This window comes from Phyllobates terribilis, unplaced genomic scaffold (assembly GCF_046119375.1).
Source record: "Phyllobates terribilis strain yellow unplaced genomic scaffold, ASM4611937v1 Scaffold_11__3_contigs__length_659146591, whole genome shotgun sequence".
Taxonomy (NCBI): Eukaryota; Metazoa; Chordata; class Amphibia; order Anura; family Dendrobatidae; genus Phyllobates; species Phyllobates terribilis.
In genome coordinates this window covers 10,703,680-10,717,519 of record NW_027362771.1, presented here as the reverse complement: position 1 = coordinate 10,717,519, position 13,840 = coordinate 10,703,680, and the positions used below count along the sequence as shown (strand labels likewise).

The 13,840-nt window shown below is 41.6% G+C and overlaps 1 protein-coding gene across 2 annotated transcripts in view; it reads left to right on the top strand.

Moving 5' to 3' along the window:
* LOC141164964 (teneurin-2-like) overlaps positions 1–12,535 on the top strand; it is a 2,056,926-nt gene extending 2,044,391 nt beyond the window's left edge. For both annotated transcript variants that reach the window (XM_073650623.1, XM_073650622.1), the window contains exon 6: positions 12,013–12,535. In XM_073650623.1, coding sequence (XP_073506724.1) covers positions 12,013–12,317 — 305 coding nt within the window. In that variant the 3' untranslated portion in view covers positions 12,318–12,535. The remainder of the gene's footprint in view (positions 1–12,012) is intronic.
* Positions 12,536–13,840: the final 1,305 nt, after the last annotated feature.

Genomic DNA, 13,840 nt, shown 5'->3' with positions numbered 1-13,840 from the left:
TTTTCTGGTGTACCCCACTAAACAATTACTGTGGTTTTGCCATTCCATGGTAAAAAATCTCTATTATTCAGCTTTTGGTATTTTTTCCGTAAAGAAAAACAGTAATAGTTTCTCCCTGATTGTTCAGATTGTTTAAAAGAGTCGAGTGTAGGCCAGAGAAATAGAACTGTGGTTTTCCTCTTCCACGGTTCTAATCTATTTTTTATTTCCCTTTTTCCATTGATAGTGCGAGTGTAAGCCATTTTATTTCCTTTACAATGGGCAAGGCGCGTGGCAAGGGACGTGGAACTGGACGTTCTGCTGATGGTGCGTGCAGAGGACGGGGCCGTGGCCAAGGTGAAAATGTGCCACAACCAACAGCCACATCTTCTCGCTCCCACTTCTTGACCGAATTACTAGGGAAGCACAGAACAACACCAGTATTGCGAACTGATCAGTGTGAACAGGATATTAATTGGATAGCAGAAAATACTTCCAGTTACCTGGGCACCACCACCTCTGGTCTGTCTTACACACGGTCAACTCTTAGTAACCTTGTGTCTCGACCGCATAATCCTCCTCACCCTGATGCTCCTTCCTCCCACCATGCCGAGTGTCGTCAGACAGAAACTAATCCCACACTTGGACACTCTGAAGAGCTGTTCACTGGTCCATTTCCAGATTTGTGCCCCTCGCCTGCTCTGCGCGAAGTGGTGGAAGAGGAGATCCCATGTAGCGATGTCAAAATATTTGAACAGCCACGGCCACAGGAAGTCTACGCTGGCAATTTGTCACAAGAGTTGGACGATGACGAGACACAATTGCCAGGAAGTGAGGAGGAAGATCATGGTGCGCAAGTGGAAGAGGAGGAGGTGGTGGATGATCTAGTAACTGACCCAACGTGGCAGGAGGACATTCAGAGTGAGACCAGCAGCACACAGGGTGAGGGGGGCAGAGTACCCCAAGAGGCAGGAAGAAGCAGTGTGGTGGCCGCACAGAAGGCGGGCAACAGTTCCCTGTAACAACAACAGGAGGGACATTGCCAGTACAACCTGTAGGTCTTCCAGAGTCTGGAATTTTTTAAAAGACTCTGCTGATAACCCCAAAAGGCCATTTGTACCACCTGCCATGCCAGCATCAGCGGGGGTGACAAAACTACCAGCCTGGCCACCACCAGCATGATCAGGCACACGGCAGCAAAGCACCCCACTTTGTGGGGCGAACCCCAGGGTCCACGACCAGTGTCAGCGGGTGTCACCACTGCTTCTTCCACTGTTGTGCATGCAATAGAACCCCCTGTTGTGTGTGCAAGGCAATCCCCTGTCCATACTGCATGCAAAGATGCCCCCTCCTCTCAGTCTTCACTTGTTATGGCAGTTTCTCAAGAAACAGCATCAACGTCCACGTCCACGTCCCACCGCAGCGTTCAATTGTCCATATCCCAGACATTTGAACGAAAGTGGAAATTCGCAACTAACGCCCCACAGGCCACAGTCCTAAATTTGCACATTTCACGACTGCTTGTGTTGGAAATGCTGCCTTTTAGGCTGGTGGAGATGGAATCCTTCCGCAACCTTATGGCGGTGGCCGTCCCTCGGTACTCGGTCCCCAGCTGACACTATTTTGCCGGTGTGCCATCCCCGCACTACACAAGCACGTGTCCCAAAACATCTGCCGTGCCCTCAACAATGTAGTTACTGGGAGAGTCCACCTGACAACGGACACGTGGACAAGTGCTTGTGGCCAGGGATGGTACATCTCCCTGACGGCACACTGGGTAAACATAGCCGGGACCCAGTCGGACCTTGGTACGGAACACATCCTCCCCACACCGAGGATTGCGGGCCCTATGTCAGTCAGAGTTGCCCCCACAGTGTACAGCTCCTGCCCATCATCCTCCTCCTCCTCCTCATGTTCAGCCTCCATCTCAGATATCACCACATCAGTTACAAGCTGGAAGCACTGAAGTACTGCCTCCGCCAAGCGGCAACAGGCTGTGCTGAAACTCAAAAGCTTAGGTGAGAAACCTCACACTGGTTGTGAGTTGTGGACAGCTGTGAAAGAGCAGGCAGATCTGTGTCTGAGACCTACATCCAGGCATGGTCGTATGTGACAATGGCCGTAACCTGGTGGCGGCTCTGAGGCGTGGCGAGATCACACACGTACCATGCCTGGCTCATGTGCTTAACCTCGTGGTTCAGCGGTTTCTTAAATAGTACCCCAAGTTGCCAGATCTGCTCGTCAAAGTACACCGCCTGTCATCTCATTTTCACAAGTCGGCTACAGTTTCCGCCGCCCTTGCTGTGTTGCAGCAGTGTTTGCAGCTTCCGTCACACCGACTGGTGTGTGATGTCCCCACACTTTGGAGCTCTACCCTCCACATGTTGCAAAGGATTTGTGAGCAGAAGAGAGCAGTTGTGGAGTACCAGCTGCAAAAAGGCTGTCGATATACAGGTCAGACTCCTCACATAAGACCTCAGTAGTGGACCTGGATGTCTGACATATATATCATCTTGACAAACTTTGAGGAGTCCACCAAGCATTCCACTTGTCTGTCTTTTGCAATACTCTCTGCAGAGAATTAAAGAGGAGGCATTGCAGCCAGAGTATGATGAGATGGATCAAGAAGCCGTAGCAGTTAATTACACACAGCCCATCCTCATCTCATCCCAATATGCCTTGGGGGACAATGAGGGAGAGGAGGAGGAGGAGGAGGAGGAAGACCAGGAGCTTGTATCATGCGCTGTAGACGGTAGTACCTGTACAACTGTCATACCGTCGGTTCAGCGTGGATGGCCTGAGGACAGGGGGGAGGAGGAGGAGGAGGAGAGCATGGTCAGTCGTCATCTTGGTGAGGACACGGAAGTCTTGCCTGTTACCAGTCTGGCACGCATAGCTGACTTTATGTTACGCTGCCTTAACCGTGACCCTCGCGTTGTTAAAATGTTGGGTGACAGTCATTACTAGTTGTTGACACTTTTAGACCCCCGCTACAAGGAGAACTTTCACTCTCTTATTCCTGAGGTGGAGAGGTCTACAAAAATGACGCAGTACCAGAAGGCCCTTGGTGCAGAACTGTTAAAAAAATTCCCATCTGAACACGCTAGCGGCAGAGGTCACAGTTCATTGACCAACCAAGGCGTACAAGCGAGAGAGAGGCAACTCCAATCCAGCGGAGGCAGGGGAACACTGTCAACGTTCAGGGACAGTTTTCTCAGACCCTCCCTTCGGACAGACCCTGAGGCGTGGGGTACTCTCACAAGGAGTGGAAAGTTTCAAAAGATGGTGAGGGAGTACCTTGCAGACCGTACCAACATCCTCCGTGATTCCTCTGTGCCTTTTAATTATTGGGTATTCAAGCTGGACACTTGGAATGAACTCGCTCTGTACGCCTTGGAGGTCCTGGCCTGCCCTGCCACTAGTGTGTTATCGGAGCGTGTTTTTAGTGACGCTGGGGGAGTTATAACTGTTAAGCACACTCGCCTGTCAACTGACAATGCTGGCGAGCTGACCCTTATCAAAATGAACAAGGGCTGGATTGGGCCAGACTTCTCATCACCACCAAATGACAGCAGAGTAACATAAAGTCAAATCCACTGTGTTATTTTGGGAGGTGTATTCACATGCACCGCTTCACACCCACACATGGGTATATGCTTCCTCATTTCGGCTGTTTTATGTTTTTCTCCTTATTCTCAGCCTCCACCACCACTATACCACCATGGTGACCATGGTCCTTGTTGCCATTATTGAAATTTTCTCCGTCCTTATTTTTGTCAGCTTTTGCTTGGAGGGCATAAGCAAAGACTGTGGGAGACGCACTCTCCATAATGGGAATAATATTTTTAAGATGCTGTACTGTATGGCTCTTGGAAGGGGCATTAAAAGCGTCTTGTTAAGCTACTGCGACCTCCACCACTTTTCCGAGGGACATTCAAACCGTCTTGTTAAGCTACTGCCACCTCCACCACTTTTCCAAGGGGCATTAAAAGCGTCTTGTTAAACCACTCTGAACTCCACAGCTCTTCCAAGGGGCATTGAAATGTTGTTTTTAATTAACTCTAACCTCCACGACTCTTCGAACGGGCATTGCATCTCCTCCTAATTTTTGGCAGCTTTTGCTTGGAAGGCATAAGCAAAGACTATGGGAGACACACTCCCCAATAATGGGAATAATGTTTGTAATATTCTGTACTGCATCGCTCTTGTAAGGGGCATTGCAAGTTCCTCCGTCCTAATTTTTGGCAGCTTTTGCTTGGAAGGCATAGGCAAATACTATGGGAGACCCACTCTCCAATAATGGGAATAATGTTTGTAATATGCTGTATTGCATGGCTCTTGCAAGGGGCATTGCAAGTTTCTCCGTCCTAATTTTTGGCAGCTTTTGCTTGGAAGGCATAAGCAAAGACTATAGGAGACACACTCCCCAATAATGGGAATAATGTTTGTAATATGCTGTACTGCATGGCTCTTGTAAGGGGCATTGCAAGTTCCTCCATCCTAATTTTTGGCAGCTTTTGCTTGGAAGGCATAAGCAAAGACTATGGGAGACACAGTCCCCAATAATGGGAATAATGTTTGTAATATGCTGTACTGCATGGCTCTTGTAAGGGACATTGCAAGTTCCTCCATCCTAATTTTGGGCAGCTTTTGCTTGGAAGGCAAAAGAAAAGACTATGGGAGACACACTCCCAATAATGGGTATAATGTTTTTAAGATGCTGTACTGTATGGCTCTTGTAAGGGGCATTAAAACCATCTTGTTAAGCTGCTGCGACCTCCACCACTTTTCCGAGGGGCATTAAAACCGTCTTGTTAAGCTACTGTGACCTCCACGTCTCTTCCAAGGGGCATTCAAACCGTCTTGTTAAGCTACTGGGACCTCCACGTCTTTTCCGAGGGGCATTAAATCTGTCTTGTTAAGCTACTGTGACCTCCACGTCTCTTCAAAGTGACATTAAAAGCGTCTTCTTAAGCCACTCTGAACTCCATAGCTCTTCCAAGGGGCATTGAAATGTTGTTTTTAATTACCTCTAACCTCCACGACTCTTCCAACGGGCATTGCATTTCCTCCTAATTTTAGTCAGCTTTTGCTTTTCAATGCAAAGGCGAAAATTAAGGGAAACCCACTCCCCAATAATGGGTAGAATGTTTTTAGTACGCTGTAAGCCACGTCTGTTTCAAGGGGCATTGCAGTTCCTCATAATTTTTGGAAAGCCTTCCATTCACTGCTTAGGCCAACAGTGTACAGGAGACTCAGTTGCTATAAATGGAAAAAACGGTTTAGTTAAGGCCCTCTGACCTCCATGTCATTTCCAAGGGGCATTGGAGTGCCTCAAAATTTTTGGTAGGCATTGCACTCACTGTATGCCCTATAACTGTGTAGCCGAACCGCTCCTTTTGTTACAGAAACATATCCTACAAGACATATGTGGTTGACTAGCCTGATATTGATGTGAATGGTCCCTGTTCCTCCTGCTCTTTCTCCTTTGCCACTACCTCATCCATCATTTATCACCTTAAGCTTTGTTTTAACAGGAGTCATAGAACTGGGATAGTAGCAGGAAAACATCCAGCAATCCTCGGAGGAGGTAGGATATGCGCCAAAACGCTGACCACCTCAGGCCTAACCGCTACTACATACATGCGCTTGCATTCCAAGAAAACAAAGCAGATGCTAACTTCTATCATCATAATCATGCTCCTCACCTTGGCACTTTCAACTCCCCTGATGGAGAAGCCAGGGCCCACCGGAGGAGTCTGGTTCTCTGGTGGGCTTGTCCAATGCTGCCCTAAAGCAGGCCAGGCTAAGAAAAGTGTGTGGGGGGAAGTTGACAGGAGAAATAGGGGTGGCTGGGGACCGTTTATGGACACCCGGCTGCCCCCAGGCGGCTGGGGACCATGTGGAGACTGGGGACCGAGTATGGATGCGCCATTTCTGGGGCGGCTGATGGCTGGTGTTTCTAGCCTGGGAGTGGACCAATATTCATGGCACCTTTCCTGGGCTATTAATATAAGCCCCCAGCTGTCTGCCTAGCCTTTGCTAGCTATTAAAATAGGAGGTACCCCACGCAATATTTTTTGGGGTGACCCATTTTAATAGCTAGTAAAGGCTAGATATTCAGCTGGGGGCTGGTATTATTAGCCTGGGAAGCTCCGTGGGTATTACCCCCTTCCCAGTCTTCAAACATCTGCCCCAGCTGTCTGTTTAACCTCCGCTAGAGACTAAAATTACGGGGAACCCCACGCCAATTTTTTTTTTAATAAATCCTTTATTTTAACACTAAATGACAAGTACAGTAATCAACACTGTCACTGTACTTCTTATATATGTGACTGACATGTTTCTATGTATTTAATCTATGTGTGATGCTCTATTCTTTCTATTCTAAATTGTCAGGTACCGATGCTGAATTGCCGGCTGGCTTTTTTAAAGAGACGGTGCATGAAAACACTTATTATATTTTTAATAAATCCTTTAACACTAAATGACAAGTACAGTAAGCTGAGCGCTGCCATCCAGCTTGTCATCCTTCAGAGACACTGCAGAGCGCAGGCATTATGGGAACTACCGATTCCGGTATTCGATATTCTAAAAGTATCGGAACTCAGTATCGGAACTCCGATACCGCGAATATCGGTCGATACCCGATATTTCAGTATCGGAATGCTCAACACTAGTCGTTATGTATCAGAAGCCCATTAATGCCAACACAACACTGTTAGCAAACAGTTGTCATCCAAAGTACACTGCCAAAGCAATCACTTATAATGAATTTATAAGTGCAAAATGCATATGCTCAGGTACACAAACATTTATTACCGAAGGAAAAAACTAGAAGCAAAAATAGCGCAAATAGGGCAAATATGAGTAAAAGAAATAAATAATTTATTAAGGTTATGCTAATCTGGTAATATTGTGATCTTACAACCATGTAAAGGCATAGAAGACACAGCTGCTGCAGAGCCATGGGCCTTCTGACCACTGACATATACGAAATGGAGTGTATTTGTGGATTTTCCGCTCTGTAGATCGGTAATATAATCCAGATGAGACGATAATGTATTGTGGTTTTTATTCATTTTTGTGAGCGCGTTTCATTTCAAAGTAATTCCAGACTTCTTCTTCAGGACACAACCACTCCATTTCAAAGATTTATTACTGAAAGTCACGAAATAAAAAACAGGTTAAAAGCAAAAGGATGTAAGGAGGATTCTATAAATAAATCAAAGTTATGACAAAAACACGAACTGATCTGATACCAACTATAAAATAAAAAATGCAAAAGTAAAGAATACCAATATACCTACCTTTTGTACACCATATAGCCTTCAATTTAATTAAATAAATGAAATTATACATACATATTTAACAATCCTTCAAGCAGACATTAAAAAAAATACTCAGTCAGGGTGAATGATAGCCAAAAAGGGCTCTAGTGATAATTTCTTGGTAAAATACTGATTGTATTGAAACTACAACGCATAGCCTAATAAGTGACACATCCCTGGAATCAGGCTCTCTTGCCCTATATTATGCTGTTCTCCAATAAAATGGCACAAACCTGCTCACAGATTCCTTTTAAAAATAAGTTTTATGGGGAACATATTCATAGTGACTACTTTTCTTCATCTTAGGGTTTTCCAATGAAAGATCCAGAAGCTAACTCTTTCATTGCTGTTAGGCATATTTTGCCATTTCAAGTTACTCTTTCTTAAAGTTATATTACTTACTCTGCAGATCTTTTTTTTGATAGTGTTGACAGCTCGCTATTACCATGGCATTTCAATTAATTATTAATAAACAATACATTCACTGAATGAATGTGTGATTTCTTTCTTTGCACAAAAAAACAAGTTACCCAAACACAAACAAATAAAAATAAATTTTATAGAAAGTATAAAAAGGTTTAAATGTTTTTAACGGTCATTTGTGTTCATAACATATTTGAAAACAGACATGTATTTCCTTTACTTTTAAACTGACATTGCCCGACTGCAAAAAAAAAATAGAAAGAAAATAAGAGTATGAACATAACTTAAAAATTAGGCCTCATGTATCATGAGAAAAGAAGAAGAAATTGCTTGAATGTCCCAATGAGAAAAATATTTACAACTTTTTAAAACCACTGAAAAATCTGAAAATGTACTGGTTTTGAACTGGTTTAAAAAAGTTTCTAAGCTTCATTTTTTTTATCAATTTTGGCTATGCTGCCATGATGACTAGTGATGAGCAAGCTTTACAATGCTCGGTGCTTGCTACTCGAGTCAAGTAAATCGTAATGCTCGGGTGCTCGACCCGAGTAACGAGTATAATGAAAGTCAGTGGGAAACTAGCAATTTTCCGGTGACCCTCCCATCCCCTGGGAAGTCTGGAAGGGTCTAAAAAATGCTTAAATCGATGGAAACAGTGCTGATATGGCATGGGAGCAGCATGGGGAAGACCCCTGGAAGCATCTCTGTATCCCAGGTCGCTGCTGAGAACAATGTTGTTAGAATATTGCGGCACTTTTACCAACTGATAATAAAACATACAAAACCGAAGATGAAGTGGATTTTACTGGAAATAATGTTACGAAAAATTATTTCCAGGATAATGACTATTTAAGGCAAAATAAAAATGCTCCTCCACACCTTGGGCTATGTTCACAAGTACTGTTTTTGCTGCGTTTCTGCACGTTCGTATTGCTTTCATTGGTGAAAAAAACATTCACTAGTAAATGTAATTTTAATATTATAATACCTTATCTGGCCATGTGTTGTGTGAGACATGATCAGACACACCCTGTTTCATTTATAAAGGAGGGACTCTGAATGTCACAAAGCCTATTTTTTCAGGGCCATCAGGCGGCCCTCTCTATTTGTAGAGGGCCATCAGGCGACCTTTACTATTGTTAGAGGGTCAGCAGTCGGACCTGACTATTATTAGAGGACCAAGAGCCTTCCCTCACTAAGCATTTTTGAAGGACTAGCAGTTGGCTATGTTTTGCACAGCTGTGTATTGCTACTGCGATATAATGTATCCATATGAGGTGGTAAAATTTTATTTTTCGTATATATTCTATAAAGTTTGATACTTGGAGGGCCAGCAGTCAGCCTCCACTACTTTTAGAGGTCCAGCAGGCGTCTTGTGAACAGATAAGAGCAAGATAGAGATTTTTGTTAGAGCACATCATTCAACTGTTTACTGTAAATGGAATGAAGCCTACACATAAAAGAACAAAGTACTTACAGTTAAATATGGTGGAGGTTCAAAGATATTTAGGGGTTATTTGGCTGCCTCTGTCACTGGGTGCCTTGACTGTGTGCAATGCATAGTGAAATTTCAAGATTCCCAAAGGATTTTGGGTTGCAATGTAGTGCTCAGTGTTAGAAAGCTTTGTTTGCATTCTAGGTCATGGGTCTTGCAGCATGACAATGACCCCATACTTCAAAAAGTACCCAGAAATGGATGAAAATAAAGCACCTGAGAGTTCTGAAGTAGTAATTCCAGTTCCAGTAGCGTAAAGTCTCCCAACACTACCTGTTACATACTGATGCTACAGAAAAACTGTGAATGGACACATTAAATCATTTTGTCCTGGTTTTTAAACCAACACATTTAAAAGCTACCCTTGGCTGGTGTTCCTAGTTTGGGACTGGAGCCTCAGTCTGCCCTTATTCACACAGAGGTCAACTTGGACACATGGTAAGGTTTTTAATATTAGACAGAGTAGGTTCTATCCCGAGCGGGTTCACCTTGTCACTGGTGGGATAGCTTTCATACTATTTTTGATCAAAAACAGTGTTACTAAGAACCCTATTTTATTTAAATGCACTTGCTTTTTATTTATTTATAGCAGGGTTTGTTTTCATTTTGCTTCTTGTAGGTTTTTCTGATTCATGGCCATTGTGAGACATGGATTCATGTGCTGCATGTATGCCATTTTAAACCAAGCTCAAATTTTGTGTTCTATACTTCAAGAAGTACCCAGAAATGGATGAAAACAAAGCACTGGAGCGTTCTGAAGTAGTAATTCCAGTTCCAGTAGTGTAAAGTCTCCCAACACTACCTGTTACATACTGATGCTACAGAAAAACTGTGAATGGACACATTAAATCATTTTGCTCTGCTTTGATAAATTTCTGAGTACATATCACCGTAGAAATCACAAATCTGTCAATGAGTATTTGAAAAAAAGTTATAGAGAGTGGAAGTGATATATGTAACCAAAATGAACACTCATTTCCAGCAGATGATACTTAACACCTATCAATATACTAAATGCAGCTAACAGCAGTTTTAATAGGGAATAGAATAAACTTTTTTATATTCCGTTGCAGCAGCTAAGAATATAAGGCAATAATCCCTGACTAGTTGCCTGTAATATGCTATCACTTGTGCAATAGATCACAAATTGCTGATAAGAGAGGTAATATTGTAGAATAATATAGTTATTATAGTTTATAGTTTATATATTTTTTGTATGTTGCAACACTAAACTATGGAGGAACCCAAGCAACCATGCCTGCTTTGATGAATTTCTGAGTACAGATCACCGTAAAATCATGAATCTTTCAATGAGTGTTTTGAAAAAAGAAATAAAGTTATGGACAGTGGAAGAGATGTATGTGACCAGAATGAACACTCATTTCCAGCAGATTATACCTGGCAGCTATCCCTATACTAAATGCAGCCAACGGCAGTATTAATAGGGAATAAAAGTTTTTTTTTATTTTTTTTTCAGTTGCAGAATCAAGTACTATAAGACAATAATCCCTGACTAGATGCCTGTAATATGCTATCCCTTGTACGATAGCTCACCATACATGAATTGCAGATAAGAACGGTATTATTAAAGAATAGAATATATTTGAATTAACCCTGAAAAAAGCTATTCGTTTAACGTAGCAGCACCTGGACTGTTATTTCATCAACCCTGCTGAAAAATATAGTGGAGCGTTTCGCATCTACTCAGCCTGATATGGAGAAGACCAGTATCTTCTGTACTTACTGTACAAAATCTTCTGTCCTGACTGTGAAATCCTGTATGCAGTGTTAAAACTCCTTATGTGACAATAACCCCCTGCCACTCACTGCATACGCTAAAATAGTATAGGAGACCCGTTACTTAATAATGGGAACAACAAAGCATAGCCAACTGATGGCCCTCTAACAATATTGAGGGCCAACTACTGACCCTTTAAGAATAGTAAGGGCCGCCTGATGGCCCTATAAAAATAGGCTTTGTGACTTTCAGAGTCCCTCCTTCATAAATGAAACAGGATGTGTCTGACCATGTCTCACACACCACATGACCAGAGAAGGTAGTAACATGTTAAAATTATATTTACCGATGAAGGTATCTTTCTCCGTTGAAAGCAATGCCAAAGTGCAAAAATGCATCAAAAATGCTAAGTGTGGACATAGCCCAAGGTGTGGGGGAGCATTTTTTTGAGGGGGTATTTATTTTGCCTTATATACAAGTTATTCCTCTGGAAAGGATGTTCCTTAACATTTTTCCCAGGAAAATCCATTTTGGTTTTGTTTTTGTATGTTTTATTGTGAGTCCTTAAAAGTAGTGTAATACTCTGACAACATTGTTCACAGCAGTGACCTGGGAGTCAGAGATGCTTCCAGGGGTCTTCCCCATGCTGATCCCATGTCATTTCAGCACTGCTTCCATCGATTTGGGAAATTTTTAGGCCCACAGCAGACCTCCGGGGGGGGGACGCCGGAAATATGCTCGAGTTTCCCATAGACTTACATTGGGCTCGTTGCTCAGGTCCAGCACTCGGGCATTCCAATGTGCTCGACTCGAGCAATGATCATCCGAGCATTTTAGTGGTCACTTATCGCTACTGATTATATACAGTATATCATAATATTATAGTTCAATTAACAGTGATAAAAACTCATGAGACTTTTGTTTTACTTACTTGTGACAGAATATCATGTCGTTATGTAAGGCCAGCATTGACATAATCTTATTACTGTTTTCCATAGCAAATATACAATTTTTTATGCCAATTAATCTGCTTTACTTTCTTCTAGGAACAAACTTCACTCTGGCTGAACTAGGAATATGTGAACCCCCGCCACATCAAGGTGGCTTTTGCTCAGATATTGGAATACTTCACCCAACTTTTGCTTTAAGTGTTGGGTCGGACATTGACTCTGATACCGATGGAGGAATGTCTCCTGAGCATGCAATTCGATTATGGGGGAGAAGTGTAAAATCCCGCAGAAGCTCTGGTCTGTCAAGTCGTGAAAACTCAGCGCTGACACTGACTGACTCTGACAATGAAAATAAATCAGATGAAGAGAACGGTAGGATTGCTTTCCAAATACAGATTTAGCACAAATTAAGATAAAAATGAATAATGCTCTTTAGAAGAATTAATTATCCTCTCACTTACAACATTTTAGACAATACGCTATTACAAACCTGATTAACTTTCCAATAAAACACTTGAGTATAAGATATTATTTATTAAATGTGTTGATTTTATATGTAAAGAGTTAATGTACCTGTGAAAAGGCATTTAGATTTTTATTGAGCAAGTGGAGAACACAGATGAGCCAAAACTAATTGCAATAAAATATAACTAAGAAATATTTATCGCTGTCAGGTACCTGAAAGAATGGTTGTTGCCTTCAAAAATGAAAATATATTTTTGTGAAACAAAGTATTACAAGCATATTTCTTTATTTCTTTTCATAACACTTTTGTCTTTTTAGAGGAATTCATTCTAAAAATATTTTCCCATTTATATTAGCAGTTTAATGAAAAAAAATTGTTTCCAAAAAGCAAACATTTTATGCAGAATTTTTATTCTTGTATATAGCAGTAAATAATTCATTAGCAAGCAAATGTATACTATTTTGTGTTATGAAATTTGCTCTTTTAAAATCGATTTACTTTATGTGGCCATATGCTATGGTTTTGCTCTTTGGAATGCTACATAAAAGCCTTAACAAAAGCAAACATACAAGACACAGATGCAAAGGGAACGAGAGCTCTTTTGGCAAGAATTTATAATCTTACAGTTTGTCTTGTTTCTCTTTCATTTCCATTTATTGTGAAGACTGAACAAACACTCATAGCTCAACAATTATGGGGAGGAAAATTGATCCCCATAATGAGTCTTAGTGCGCTTCAGAGCTCTGATGATCACCATCTGTTGAGATGCAGAAAGTTCTCCCAAATCTAAACTCAAAATTCTGTTGTTGGCATGATTGCAAGCCATAACTAGTAGATGTTATTAATTGACATTCAATAATAAAAGCTAAGACTATAAAGTGTTTGTATTTAATCAAGTAAAAAGTAAAATAGTTTTTATTTGGCATAGGGCTAAGGTGAGCCATGTATGTTGCAAAAATGTTTTACCTGTGCATTTAGGGTATAATCAAACATGAGAGTTTTGTGTGGGTTTTGTAAAAAATAGTAGCAAAAAATGCCATAGAATTGACATGTGTAAAAGCGGTTTTATGCTGGCCAAAATGTATTCATATTGCAGTCAATACATTTGATCCGCTGTTTTTTTGTCAGGGAGATAAAAGGGATGATGGAGGAAAAATAATACTGAAAAACATCTGATGAAAAAAATCCATCTTCCCTCAAGAGTGAATTGAGTCTTTTTTATATATGAAAAAGACTGCTGCCATAATATATTAGTACATACCTTTTCAGGTCACTCAACAGACAATTCAGTTCTCAAACCTTAAATAATAAGGTGCGCATGCAGTAGGCCTGAATGTCACTGGAATCATGGAGATTATTTTGCTTGAATAAAGGATGCATTGAAGGCATTACTATTGGTTTTTCAGCATGACTTTTAGTCATTGATAAGGATATAGCAAAAATTTCTATGGATTAACT